The 14,917-nt window shown below is 42.5% G+C and overlaps 1 protein-coding gene across 1 annotated transcript; it reads left to right on the top strand.

Annotated features, from left to right (window-relative positions):
* Positions 1-12,621: 12,621 nt before the first annotated feature.
* On the top strand, positions 12,622-14,749 carry LOC109518709 (ubiquitin-conjugating enzyme E2 A). The gene is made up of 6 exons (XM_019874728.1): positions 12,622-12,993; positions 13,428-13,508; positions 13,583-13,608; positions 13,951-14,040; positions 14,142-14,230; positions 14,299-14,749. The coding sequence occupies exons 1-6, from the start codon at positions 12,950-12,952 to the stop codon at positions 14,425-14,427; spliced, it is 459 nt and encodes a 152-aa protein (XP_019730287.1). The 5' UTR covers positions 12,622-12,949; the 3' UTR covers positions 14,428-14,749.
* Positions 14,750-14,917: the final 168 nt, after the last annotated feature.

The raw sequence follows: 14,917 nt of genomic DNA on the forward strand, positions 1-14,917 counted from the left end.
AGGGGGAGTAAGGGGTAAAATATCAAGATGATGAGTACAGTGAGAGTTATGTTCGTACAACAATGAAAATTTTTTAATATTAAGTTATGACAGTGACCCAAGCACTACTTATAGCAGTCGTAATAAAACATACAGCATTAAAAGATGAGAAGTTGTCAAAGGATTATTTTATGACAAAGTCGTAACTAGAGCATGAGAGTCCAAATATGATGAGAAGAGTCATATGACTGCCAGTCTGAAATTGTAAAATAACATTTGGAGAACATTATCATCACCCTCACAGTCCTTTGTGCAGTGTTGATCGATGTACTGTAGCTGTGACTTGGTGAGAATACGCTGATGAGAAATGACATGTGAGCAAACAGGAAGTGGCGGTCTGTGGTGAGCCTCTTTACACACTGTCGTCTGTACACCCACTTTATGTCAAACTTCATCTTAAAGCTACAGGAGGATGATTATGGTCTTTGCATACACATATAGTCGATCAGGTACACCTGAACAAGTCAACGACATCCATTACAAAGATGGGTATCCATGTGTGAGCGAGCCTTCTTTTCTTTTCCTCAAAGAGATCTTATATGATTGATGCCTCTAATTTCTGGACACCGAGACAGTGAAGAAAACTTGAAGAAGTATGTTTCAATGAGCTTAGACGTGTTCAAATCGTGTGTGTGTGTGTGTGTGTGTGTGTGTGTGTGTGTGTGTGTGTGTGTGTGTGTGTGTGTGTGTGTGTGTGTGTGTGCGTGTGCATGCGTGTGTGTCAGGGGACTATAAATTCCTTTTAGCATATTGCAGATTTTCACCGCTCACCCGTGGGTCTGTAGTGTATCCACCATAATAAATGGGGTTCCCCTTCAAAAGTAGATTGGATCAGTGAGGCAGGAATAGGAATGAGACTGGAAAACCTTTGGGAAGATCAACATTAGAACTTTTATTTTCAAATATTCACATTTTGCTCTGAAACAGAATTTAGAAGTTATTTTTTCATGTAAACAAAAGCATTGAATATAGCAATGGTTTAGGGCAGGGGTGGCCAACCCGCGGCTCGCGAGCCACATGCGGCTCTTTGGCCGGCTCAATGCGGCTCCCGGGCTTTCAAATGACAAGCGTCGAAAACGCCTCGGCAGTGGAGCTGCCATTCAAACAACGGCGTTAATAAATACACAGAACTGACTACGTCAGCCTATCATCAATCCCGTTACTTGATTGACATACAGGGCAACCAATCATATGACAACTGAATCACCGCTCATGCGCAAACAACGGTGCTCAGCACTAAACGGCAAGCTCGTCAGCGAATTACCTCCGATTTTAAGGCAGGGGTGTCCAATACGTCAATCGCGATCAACCCGGAGCCAGCAGACTGGTCCCAAGTCGAGCGCGAACATTGGGAGGAGAAAATAGGGGCAACAAAAACTTTGTGTGTCTGTGTGTTTCGATTCCGTTCATGTTCAGTGACGTTCCGGCTGTCACTCATCTCGGCGTGCGTGCGTGCTTGCGTATGCGCACGTGTGCATGGTTGGGCGCCCGCCTGTGTGCATGTGTATATGCTGGCACGTGCGCGATCGGGTCGGTCGTGGGAGGTTCGTCGCTTCAAAAGTCGATCGTCGGTCAAATAGGTAGCAAGCTGAGCCAAATAGTAAGTAACCACTGCAGCTCGTGTGTGTGTGTGTGTGTGTGTGTGTGTGTGTGTGTGTGTGTGTGTGTGTGTGTGTGTGTGGGTGTGGGTGTGTGTGATGTGGCTCTTTGCAGTAACACAGTAAAAAAATTGGCTCTTAGTCGCTCACTGGTTGGCCACCCCTGGTTTAGGGCATCCGTAAGTTGGAGCTTGGGCATCTGTAAAAGAGTATAAATGATTGCCATTTCATTTAAAAGAATAAAATAAAATAAATGCATAATAACTGCATCCAGTATGAGGACTGGCACGGCAATAAAACAAACCAAGCACTCCTCCCTTCCCTCGCTTTGGGCCAATTAAAAACTGACATATTATGACATCCGACAAAGGCTGTTTTTTGTTTGCTTTTTGTGAATATAGTCAAATTTTTTTTTCTTTTTTTTAAAGAAGGAGCAAGGACCCTGTTCCTTTTATGTGCCAGCATGTCCAAGACGATTGAGGTAGCTGGTGCGGTCACATTCACACATGAACTCTCCAGATTGTCGAATAATCATACGTTGTTGTTGTTCTCCTTTGGAAGTAAAGGAACCATGAGGACAATGAAAGGGGGAACTACAGCGACAGTGAACTTGTGAGAGCTCTCAACGTAACTCACTCCACAAAGTGCTGTTTAGCTCCTCGCTTGTGCATTTCCCCAAATGAATTCAAAATAGGAAGCAAGCCTTTCAACATTTTGTTGACTCAACAAGGTCATTTGAATTGCGCACTGGCACACACTAACCGACATGCACATCGGGCCCTACTTTCGTGGCCAGCCAAATGCAGCACAAAGCACAGTCTAACTGCGCACGTGGGTGAACTTTTCTTTGTTTAGGACTTTTCGCAGCCGATGGCAGTTACAGATGAGCGTTTGCGCCGCGCTGTGAGCGTGAACACAGCCGACGAGCTTCCCGGCTGATCTCATTCCTTTAAATTCAGCACAGCAGAGGTGTAAGGTCCACATGGCTGGAGGCCAATGCAGGAGATCAATATAAGCAAAACTAGTCTATAAGGAACTGCATGTAGATGTCCACCTGCGGATGATGTAGCTAGTCAGGGCAAGTCAAAGATCACCACTGTGAAGTGGCTAGTTACAGACCACCTTCCACCTCAATCGTTCGTGTCCGCGTGCATCTTAGTGCATCTGTGTTGGGTTTCATTGCAGAGATTCAAATTCAAAAGATTCAAACTTTTTCCTTTTTTAACTTTAAGGGACTCTTTAATTGGCTGGACTTTGGCTCTTATGTTATAGTTCTTAAAATTGATATCAGCGGGAAAAAACCCCCACCCCCCCAAAAAAGGACAGATTTTAAGCTTATTTTGTGACACTATTTCGCAGTCTTAGTAACTACCACTTTTGAAGAAAAGAAGGCGTGAACCTCAGAACGTCAAAGCAGGAACGAGGTGAGCCTAATGCTATTGTTTACTTTTTTGTCGGGTAGCATTTTCTCGTGAAACTTGAAAACTTAAGAAAAACTAAATTATTGGGATGGATCAAGCCGAAGAGAGTGATTTGTAGAAATTGTTTCTGACGATGAAGTTGTGGTGCTGCCATGAAGCTCCTTGGGCTTGGTTATTGTTGGAAAGCAACACCAGGGCTCTGGACCTAACCGCCGTTGCGCTCTGTGGCAGCCCGGTGGCAATAAACTTCCGGCCGCGACTCCAGCCGAGGCTTGTGGCATGAACAGTGGGTTCATCCTCGGGCTGCTACTCCTTATGCCAGCTGTTAAGTTTTTTTGTTCATTTGTTTTTTTCCGACACAAAAAAGTCATTGGCTGTCTTGAAGGGGGCTATGTAAATGAAATGTATTATTATCATCAAAGAAAAACAGGTCTACATGAGAGATTGACGTTTCAGAAGTTGCAGTGGGCATAAGTAGATATGTACACATACATTTTGGTGCTAACTGAGCACAGTTTTTGGACATTATAAGCCATGCATGTTCGGCGATTAAGACAAATTGCGGGATAAGGTGGGCGAGGGAGAGGAAAAAGCGGCGTGATAAAGAGCAGTTAGTTATTCACCGATTTCTCTGAAACAAATTGATGAAATTGAAAAAGTCAATTACCCTGGCTGGATGGCCCCTGTCAGTGGCCGCTTCCTTGCTATTTGCTATTTTTTTATTCCCAATAGAAATGCAGCTGAACAACAATGGTGGTGTTTGCTGAAATGAAGACCACACTCCAAATCAGGTGAAAAGATACAACATCATGCCAAGGAAATGTCGCTCTCAAGCAATTACACAAAGCAATTGAGTCTGATTACAGTTTATTAGTATTACTTTGTAACATTGATCAGAACTCACCAGGAATCTCAGCAAAACAAATCCAATGTGAGGAAAAGCGACAACGTTGGTTCAAATCAACATGGTGTGTGTGTGGGGATATCACTGCTTATTATATGAAAACACACACTTATTATTTTCAACCTGTGTCCCCATTTGAAAGAGCAACTGCAATTGCACTGACACACACCAGATCATCAGCACATGCCGCTATTTCGTCTTGTCAGCAGTCCACAAAAGAATGACATTGTTTAAGTAGCACAGGGAATCCAGATCATTCCATTAAGAGTTATGCCCGAGTACTGTGGACTCATAAACTCTGATAAGAACATCCTTGAAGGCTTGAGATACACGGGGGCTTTGGAGGACACGGCAAATTATTTTGGTGGCTCAGAGGTCAAGAAGAGGAGGACTGTCTGGACGACCAAGGGAGAGGCAAAGATTATCAGCACTTCTAAAAACCAGCACAACACTCATCCTTTGTGGCACTTTGCAGATAATAATTCCTCATTAAAGAAGAAGAATGATGTCATTGTTATTATTAATAATGAAGGATATCCATCTGTGAAGACTGATCAAGTTAAACCTTTCTCATAATAAAAGTCACGTTTAAATATGGAATAGAAGCCCTTATCTGATCTTCTCCTCCTCTTTGTCCGCTGCTGCACCGACATAGAAGAAGAAGCGGTCGCGGCAGGAGATGAAGGCAAAACAAGCCAGAGGAAAACAAATTACAGTCAGATTTTGATTCACGACTTGTGTTTAACAAATACATAATAGAAGATCAGAAAAAGGCTTATTTTCCATTTTTTAATTTTTTAATTTCCCATTTTTTAATGAGAAATGATGGCTCATTCGCGTTCAATGGAAACAACAACAACACTGACGGATATGGACTGGCCTTCCCACAAATTAATTTGGGGACAAATATCTCCCACATACCGTGTCAAACAACAGAACAGACTATTTGACCTGTTAATGTATAAAAAAAAAAAAAAAAAAAATTCATCAAAAAAATAAATAAGCGAACGGCACATCGTATGTCATGGGTTCTTTATCACTGCCACACGACAGAAAAAAGACAGGGAGAGAGACAGGAAATTAATGAGAAAAAAACATTCAGATTTATGAGAATTTCACAGGTGAATCACACAAATGCTAAATAAAAAACAGTTCAATCTGCTGGACCTTGTGGGGCATTGCCCTAATTGCTTCAACGAAAAATGGCCAGTGGCTGCAGGAGAATGCACTAGCTGAGTGCAACTCATACTTTGATCTCCATAGTCAGATATCATCATACACAAGAGTTCTCTTCCATGAAAACCACATAAACACGCATTATTCAGTTGTAAACAGCACAACAGTTCCAGTTTACTCCAATGGCAAGACTGGTAGAGCTCAAGCTCATGATTATTACAACACCAGCAGCCCAACTCGGGAACGCCCTCCAAGCGGTGTTGGGCGTGCCTTCGTGCTACGAACAGTTCCCAGTCAACAGCCGACAACTGGGTCTGCAGGTAGCCGGGTCGCTGCGGCTTTAGGAGCCACTTTGGGACCCAGTTGGAGGTTGCTCAACAGCAACAGCAACAACATCAGCAGGCCCGGCCGCAACAATCATATACTCCACACTTGTCACTTAGGTCCGGGATTATAATCCAGTTGAATTATTCAATGAATCTTGAGGATGTGTGTTGTACTTGCATTACCTCAAAAGAAAAAAAATTTGCGGTTCCAGTAAAATAGAACCTGTCAAACCAAGCCACACCTCAAATGTACATCAGCGCTGACTACACTGCAAGCGCTCAGGCTTCATAAAAATCTCAAACCAGTATGGTTAAGTAATCACATGACGTGCTGCCAGAGTGATTCATCGCAATGGAGGCAAAGTCAAAGGTCGTGTTGTATGTTGCCCAAGCAGGGGAAACACACAAATGCCACTTAATTCCCACTATTAAAAAAAGTCAGGACAATTTTAAACATCCTGTGTAATCGTCAGTCAAGAAAGAAAGCATGGTAGTTAGCAAGTTTATAAGTACTTTCTCCTTTTATTCCTGCCATTTTAGCCATTTAAGACAACTCTAGCATCATATTTGAAACAAGTGATAGAAAATGTTGAACGTTCCAACTGTAAGAAGACAAATAAGCATGAACTCCACAATTAACTGAGCTGCAGTTTATACATTCATAAGTTTTATTCGTAACCGTCCCTAGCTTTTTATGCTACTTTAGCAAGCTAAGCTAACTGCAGCTTTCAGACAGTGTTGACAAGTGCTCATAAATTGTTTACAATTTGGCACAGAAAGACAAACAGCAGAGTTTCCAATTCTGCAAACTCCATCTTCATAAAGCGTGCAGTAGTTATGCTAATTTAGCTGGATACAGATCAGCTGACAAGAAATAAGAAAAGGGAGATTATCAGGTTTATAGCTAACACAAGCACAGAATCCTTACCTCCTTTTAATAACCTCTACATCAACAAGAAATTATTTTTACATCTTGAATTATGTAATAAAAAATAAAGCAAGCTAACTTGATAGACAGCTGTTCACACTGCTTTATGACAAGTTAGCCAGATAAACTACCTGACGCTTCAAACTTGAGACAGACACGAAAGCACAAAGAAAACGTTTCAAGTTCCCAATGTAATAAGCCAAATACTTGTATTTTCAATACTTCACTAAGATGTAAACGCAGTAATCATGTCAATGAAGCAAGCAGGTCTGATCTGAAACTAAAGCAAGTTTAAGACCATCCATCCATCCATTTTCTGATACGCTTATCCCCACGAGGGTCGTGGGCGTGCTGGAGCCTTTCCCAGCTGTCTTCGGGCAGTGGGTCGGGCACACCCTGAACCAGTTGTCAGCCGATCGCAGCGCACAAATACACATACGACTAATGACACTCACCATCACATCTATAGACAGTTCCAGAGTGTTCAATGCACCTAACATGGATGGTTTTGAAAACGGAGAGGAAGAAAACCCACACAGGCACAAGCTGAACATGCAAACGCCACATATAAAGGCCAGGGCCCTTAATCAAACCCTGAACCTCTGCACTCTGAGGCGGACGTGCATCACTGAGGTTTAACCTCAGTGATGCAGGTTCATGTGTTAATTAGCAGCTTTCCAGTCAGACGTGAAAGTATTTTTTTTTGAAGTTTATAAATTACACTAGATATACAGTATCAAAATTTAGCAGTTGAGTTTGCTACAGATTATCCAAATGGAAAATTGCAATGCAGTTGGTCACACCAAAACTAAAGGTGAGAATATCTTTCAGCCCCCTCTATGTAAACAAGAACATGGTATTCATTATTATACAATGATTAATGTACAATTTGGGCAGTTAGCTCACCGCACTGTTTTTAAAGTTAACTTTGAAAGAAGACTCCAAAAAGACTTTACCACAGATACATTGAAAACAGTGACATTACTGATAAATGTATACAGTATTGTGAAATTCTGTGTTGCATCCTTAGGTACCTGGTGTTAAAAACTGGCCAATTCCCTTCATAAAAACGTCACCTTAAGCGATGACACACAGTGAAGGAGAAAGTCATACATGGTGACATTGTTGGTCATATGATTGCCAGACATGAACTGTGAGAGAGGAATGAGGCAGCAGGTGAAACCTCCCTTGCCTCTCCCTTCTCTCAACCTGACGTCATGCACAGCAACAGCAGCAGCAGCAGCAGCAGTGGCCTACAGCATGTCTGATGTGGTAGAATTCAGCTTTCATCATTAAAAGGAACTCTCTAGAGCAGCAGTTCCCCCAACGAGGCTTCAGATGACAGGAATGCGCTACAGCGAGCGACAATTGTTTTTTTTTTAACCAACAAAAGGGGAAGTTAGAGAGTTTTGTTTCTCTTTTTCGCAAGTGGGTTCCTGCAATTGTGAGTGCATGTCATTGGTTGAATTGGCCATCTCGTGAGACGGTGGAGTCAAAGCGTTATGAACATTGCCACCTTGTGGTTACGACTCAGGTGTCAAATGACAGAGTACGGCAGTCCTGAAGGGAAATAAATGTAACCTACTACAGTAATGACCACAGACTGTTAGTATTATTATATCTCATATACTCAGGACACATAGGAGTTTTTATAGGGTCTGTGGAAAAGGGAGGTAGGTTGGTGTGTGGTTGTGTGTGGTAGTTAGCATAGTTACAGTATGTATGTAGGATTTATTTAGAATTCAGTACGTCTGTAGTCAGAAAGATTGGTGGGTGGATGACTAGGATAGGTTGAGCAGTCAAGCATCCAGCAAACTACTTAACTGAGATAGGAGGGAAAACTGGGTGTTGCTTCGGGTAGGTAAGTGAGGCGACTTCTTCTGACAACCGAATGTGTTATGCCGCAAATTTTCCACATCATTCCCCAAAAGGAAACTTCACAAAAAAGGGAATGCATTTGAACATATTGTTCTCTTCTGTGACTGAACTGTTGTGAAAGCTTTTTTGAAACCTGAGCAGTGCTGCCTTCTAAATAGCTTGTGAGCTCAGTTTGTCTTTTTTATGTGGCCCGATCGATACGCGGAGGGCTATTAAGGAGGCCGAGCAGACTTCAGACAAGCAGGACAAGAAAGGCCCGAGGAGCTTTGGTCAATGAAAAAAAGGGCAGAGTCTTTGCTCTGCAGGATCACACTGGAGGAGTGACTTAGCTGTCACGGGATAAGAAGGCTGCCAGGAAGCCACGCATTCTCTAATCTGCACATACACAAACACACCGATGAGCATATCAGATGGCAACAGCATGGTGGGATGGTGTAAAAACAAATGGCAGTGGGCGAGACTTCGCTGGAGTATATTTGGAAACTCTCTGTAGGGATAATTGCTTTCAGTGGATTGAAGTTTCCAATTATCCCTCACCCAGCGATCCCACCATGGGAAAACTGGACGGAAGGAGGGAGCACTAAGGGGGATTGTTGTCTGTCGTTCGGTCTCCCCCTCCCACCACCAGCGTCACTGCCGCCTTCTCTGAAGGGATCTGGAGACCAATGAGGTCGGGCGTCCCATGACAAAAACATCTTTGGCCAAAAATGTAAACATCTGGGAAACATTTGAGACTCCCCGGGAAACTCGTATAGATCCCACACAGAATAGTGTACTGTACAGCAATGTTGTAAGTAAGTAAATAAAACCGAGGACGTTCATAGAGGTTTTCTATTCACATTCCTCTAAAATCCTATCTTGGCAAAAAATGAAGCAAAGAGGGTGACATCATGTGAAGGCAGCGGCCTTCCATAAGGACCTGTGCTTTTACACCACATCACATAAAATCTGCTACTACTGTCCTGATGGGGGAAATTTTGTAATGATTATCTAATGATTCATGACATGGTGACATAAGTCAACGTGCCTCTTTTAGGCAACAAAATACTCACACAGCAACTGGAGAAACCCATAAGGTGCTTGTGGCCACCTTGTTTTTAAGCAAAGATGGCAATGTCAATAAGACACACTGAATATTAACTGTGAGCAAATTCAATGTCAACACAAAACAAGTATGCAAAGATTATACCACAGAAACACAGACTGCCAGTCACAATAAAAAGGGTTGATGTGATGATGACCATCCAACCATTTTCTCTACTGGGTGCCCTTCATTAGGGTCACAGGTGAGATGGAGCCTATCCCAGCTGACTTTTGGGTGAGAAGCAAGGGGCACCCAAGACTGGTTGCTGGCTCATCGCAAGGCACATATAGACAAACAACCGTTCACGTACATGAACAATTTAGAGTCTTCGATTAAGATAACAAGCGTTTTGGAATGGAGAAGCAAGACTGAATAGCCACAGAACATGTAAAACCCCACAGAGGCCAGGGGTCAAAATTCAAACACGAACACAAAGGTGTGAGGCATACATGCTAAACACAACAGAGAGAAAATGGAACTTGCAACACAGTTGCGTACTTTCTTTCCTGGCTGCTCAGTACAATATGGCAACATTATTTGTCGAAGGATATTGTTAGGTGAGGAGCACTGATCTTCATGAGGGTCGCGCGCATGCTGGAGCATATCCCAGCAGTCTTTGGACAGTAGGTGGGGTACACGCTGAACTGATTGCCAGCCAATTGCAGGGCACACATAGACAAACAACCATGAGCGCTCACAATCACACCTCGGGACGATTTAGAGTGCTCCATTCAAACTGCCATGCATGTTTTTGGAATGTGGGAGGAAACCGGAGTATCCGGAGAAAATCCACACAGGCACGGGGAGAGCATGCAAACTCTACACAGGAAGGCCGGAGCTGGAATCGAACCCTGCACCTCTGCACTGTGTGGCGAACGTGCTGACCAGTCGACCATCACGCTGCCTTGATTAGACTCTCTATGGCTAATCACTTTATTAGGGAATGAGGAAATGAGCAGTTTACATGCAGTCTCTCGCATGCTGGATCCGTTTTTTTCCATCACTAAGGGCTGCAAACACAATGCGTTCTGAGAGGCTTTTCATAAGCTTAATTGTTCATAGGTCGTTATAAATTCGATTTCAATCTATAAGTATTAGCTTGACTTATTTTTTTCCAAGTCCACCTCCAGGGAGTGCACCCACACCACTCGAATCTGATGCATCGAAAGCGGCCACACTCGGCTGGAGCCCCATGTCTGGCCGGTAAGAATCTCCCGCTAACCTCGTCTGTTGAGCAGCCAAACTCTAATTGCTGCCTCGACAGCTGTAGTGGTGTAAGCCATCGCCAACTGTCAGCCTGCCTGCCCCTGGAGTCTAACAAAACGTAAGCGTTGCTAAATGTATGAAAATGGTGACCAATCACCATCAACATTAATATGTACATTCCTACTCTTGTCCAGTTCAGACGGTAAAAATATATGAGCGATCATCGCAATATTTTTGGTTTTGTTGACGTGGCAATGTTTTTTCCTTGCAGGAGCTCAACTTTAATGCCAATCAAATCCCAAATTTGTGCCAATCATTTTTATATTTTCACGGACTGAATTGGACGAGAGTAGGTAGGTCATGATATTCAACATTTACAGGTTTTTCGTCATTATCAATTATCAATTGCACACATGCGCACGCACGCACACGCACGCACACACACTCACACACACGTCACAAACTGGAAGACTGATACTGAAATTTGGGTTTGTGACTGTCACAGATGGAGAACCTTTATCTTTTCATTGCAAATTTGAATGCAGATTTTTAATGATTAAATGCTGTCAATACCGCACAAGTCGCAGGTTGTACAGGCCTACCTACACTGTAGGTAGGCCTTTTCATCACAATGTCACACAATCCTCCAGTTGTCAATAGCCTAAGCGAACCCATGTCATTTGCCCAAGCTAGTGATTGAGAAAACATTGTTGGAATATGTGAAGTGTCAGTCAAAAGGATGTTTAGTAAATTGCAAAATGCCAGCATTAATGTACATTTCACCGGGTAAATTGATGACAATTAGACACTGGAGAAATCAAACAGTATCGTGTCACTGTGGTTTAGGATAATATTAAATATACTTTCAATGAATAAAATCTCTTTCTTGTTTTTATGAACACTTGGGTCCACTATGCTCCTGTATTTTCATGTTGTCATGACACTGGTGGTACTTGAAAGAGAAAAGGATTTTTTTTATGTGGTACACTACTTAGTGTAAAAAGTTTGAGACCCACTGGTCTACAGCAGCGCATGTAACCAGGCAACAGCAAGCACTCACATCATATGATTAAAATTGGATGAACTTTAGACCATGTCTCTTATTAGGAATCATTTGTTGTTATGTCATCCAGCCTAATCCCATTAGCAGACCCAATCCCTTAACAGCCGCATTTAAACGCAATAAATGGGAACACGCACTTTTTACATTACAACTGCGAAATATGGGTAATATGAACACTCACCCTTCGGAGAGGATGATTACTGAGACGCTCCCGTCTTTGGTAATAAAAATAAGAAAAATAACAGCATTATCCCGAGACAGAGGGCGAGCCGAGGCGACATGAGCGGGCAGCGGTTGAAACCTCTTGCCGCGGCTCCCTGCCTGGCACAACGCTGACGTTCTCTCCAATAATGCGTGGGGAATTCCGAGCAGTCACATTTTCCTGGGAAGCGATTGGTCCCTCCGTGCCGAAAAGTTTTTTTTTCTTTCTTTTTGTCTGCAAAAAAGTGAGTGAACACGATTTCGGGGAATATGAAGTGCAGAAAAAAAGTGAATCGTTACGTTTTCACTCGACACACAAGAAGGCGTGTTTGTCTTTTTTGGGGTTTTTTTTTATGTCAACGCAGGTGTGTCTTAATATACACCCTGATGGAAATCGACTAGTGTTCAGCATCTGTGGTGTCGTCGTCGAAATGCGGAGCCCGTACTCGGAATCGAACCCTCATCCCCAAGTTGCGAAAAAGAGATACAAAAGTCACTTCGTTAAGTGTGGTGCCTTTTTCTTTGCCTTGGTGCCCACAGACTGTAAACGCCAACGAGTGGAGCAGCACGCCATCTCGTGGCCACTAGTAATAATATAATTCCGTGATAGCTGTTTTCGGCTGACGTCGCTGTATTTAAAGCGAGTGAAGCATGAAAAAAAGAAACTATATTACAGTTTAATAATCTTAAAGAGGTGTACATATATAAAGCCTTAGAAAATGCAAGTATGCAAACATGAAGTATGGGCGGTTGACGTATGACGTAATCGTTTCTGGAATGTTCCATTTGTGCGGCGAACGGCATCAAATGCGGTTGCTTTCAGTAAGACGATATTACACTTATCACGCATATACATTAACATCCGTGTATCCACTCACACCAGGATAGAAAATTACTCGGTTATCGCTATGTATAAGTCAGTAAAGTTGGGCCACATGGCAACAGTGTCCCCTTTCTAATACTTATGGTTGTGTCCGTAGGCAGCCAAATATTTGACAAACTAACAATCGGCGTCGAGTTAGCTTAGTGTACAAACTAATCACTTACATTGACTAAAAAACACACTTCCCTCGACTTTAGCTCAGTCTCCTGTGCCCCCGATACGTACATTCAAGCGTGAGCAGGATGTCAACTCCGGCGAGACGACGTTTAATGAGAGATTTTAAACGGTAAGGGAGACGCAAACAAGGCAAGTAGCTAAAAGCTAACATTAGCAACCCGAGGGCTACCCCGTGAGGGTTGTTATATTTACTCGCTGTCATCAAATTATCTGGTGTTTTCGAGCAACTCTTTCTTTTGTCAGGGTGCTGTTTTGTTTAAAGTGTAAAGTCAACGAGGTTAGATACTGGCGGGGTGCATTATAAATGTTGAAAAAAAAACCCTACGTCGATACCAGTGTTAGCATTTTAGCCCCTGATGCGTACGGCCAAGGTTCGCCTTGCCAGTAAGTATTTCAGGTGGTGCTTTTAGATACTGAAAGTAAACATTCATATTCGTGTCAAACCCAAACCTCGAAAAAATACCCATAGATTACTAGTAATATAGTGTGATCCATCACGACACTATTGTTACATCAACTCACTTCTGGCCTCTAATTCGTCAGGCTGCAAGAAGATCCTCCAGCTGGAGTCAGTGGGGCCCCCTCAGAAAACAATATAATGGTGTGGAATGCTGTCATTTTTGGGTAAATTGGCTCTCAACTATAATGAAACAAGATTCTCACATTTGACAACTCACTAACTTGTTTATCTGTTTTAGGCCAGAGGGAACTCCTTTTGAAGATGGTAAGTCGTCTACAGTTATTCAGGTTTTGTCAATGTACTTGATTAATCTACAAAGGATCCTCACTTTGAATAATAGAAGTCTTGGTTTATTGGATTACATGTCCATGATCTTAAAAAAAATAACTGTTTTTGGTACTGGGTAATAAAACACACAGAAATACTGGTAAGGCATTGTCACTTTGATGCCACAAGATACTGTAGTGCCAAAGTAGTACTTGAGTGTGGGCCCCCCCCCCCCCAAAAAAAAATAATTCAACCTATGTGTGGAAATCACCTTGTGATGCCCTAGCAGTTATCCTTGATAGTTTTCTGCAGTGCTGATGTTTTTTTTCCATCTTATAGGAACATTCAAACTTACCATAGAGTTCACAGAGGAATATCCAAATAAGCCTCCAACAGTGAGATTTGTCTCTAAAATGTTTCATCCTAATGGTAAGTCAGTGGGGGTCAGTTGTCCTTATGCTGTATTATTATATAATGAAGTAGTCTTATACCATCAATAGTTAACACACTTTGTTTCCTCCTTTTTGCAGTATACGCCGATGGCAGCATATGCTTAGATATACTTCAGAATCGTTGGAGTCCCACTTATGATGTGTCTTCAATATTAACGTCAATACAGGTAGCAAATGCCACATTTATGATGCTGGCTGTTGTGATCCACTGACATGCTTGTTGTGTTTTCTGAAGTCTTTACTCGATGAGCCCAACCCAAACAGTCCAGCCAACAGCCAGGCGGCGCAGCTGTACCAGGAAAACAAGCGAGAGTACGAGAAGAGAGTTTCTGCTATCGTTGAACAGAGTTGGCGCGATTGTTGACCCTCGTCACTGTCATCATTATCGTGGTCCCCGCCACGAACAGTGTGTCCGGGTCATCAACTCATCTCACAGTATACGCTTTGTCCCCCTTGCAAAAAAAAAAAAAAAAAGTCGGTTGCCAAGTTTATACGCTGTCGTGTTTGTGGCGTTCACTTCTGCCGAATGCCATCATCAGGTTAAAGGTGTTTAAAAAAAGTTAATGTATCTTGTTATATCTGGGTTACTTGTCTCTTTTTTGTGCAAAGTGGCTGCTAACTATGTGCTTGCTGTAAAACCACCTACTGTTCTTATTTCCACAAAAAAATAATGTATTTATTGGTATTTCTTTTTGTTTCAGCGTGCTTTGTTTTGCCTTTTAAAGCCTTTCAAGTGGGACTGATATTTTTCATTGAAGCATTAGAATTAACCTGAAATGGACATTGATTCATCCCTCTCACAAACTGCCTTCTGGATTTCAGATGTGATGTTTTGAGTACAACACACAAGACAT

Source organism: Hippocampus comes, unplaced genomic scaffold, assembly GCF_001891065.2.
Source record: "Hippocampus comes isolate QL1 unplaced genomic scaffold, H_comes_QL1_v1.1 scaffold118, whole genome shotgun sequence".
Classification (NCBI taxonomy): domain Eukaryota; kingdom Metazoa; phylum Chordata; class Actinopteri; order Syngnathiformes; family Syngnathidae; genus Hippocampus; species Hippocampus comes.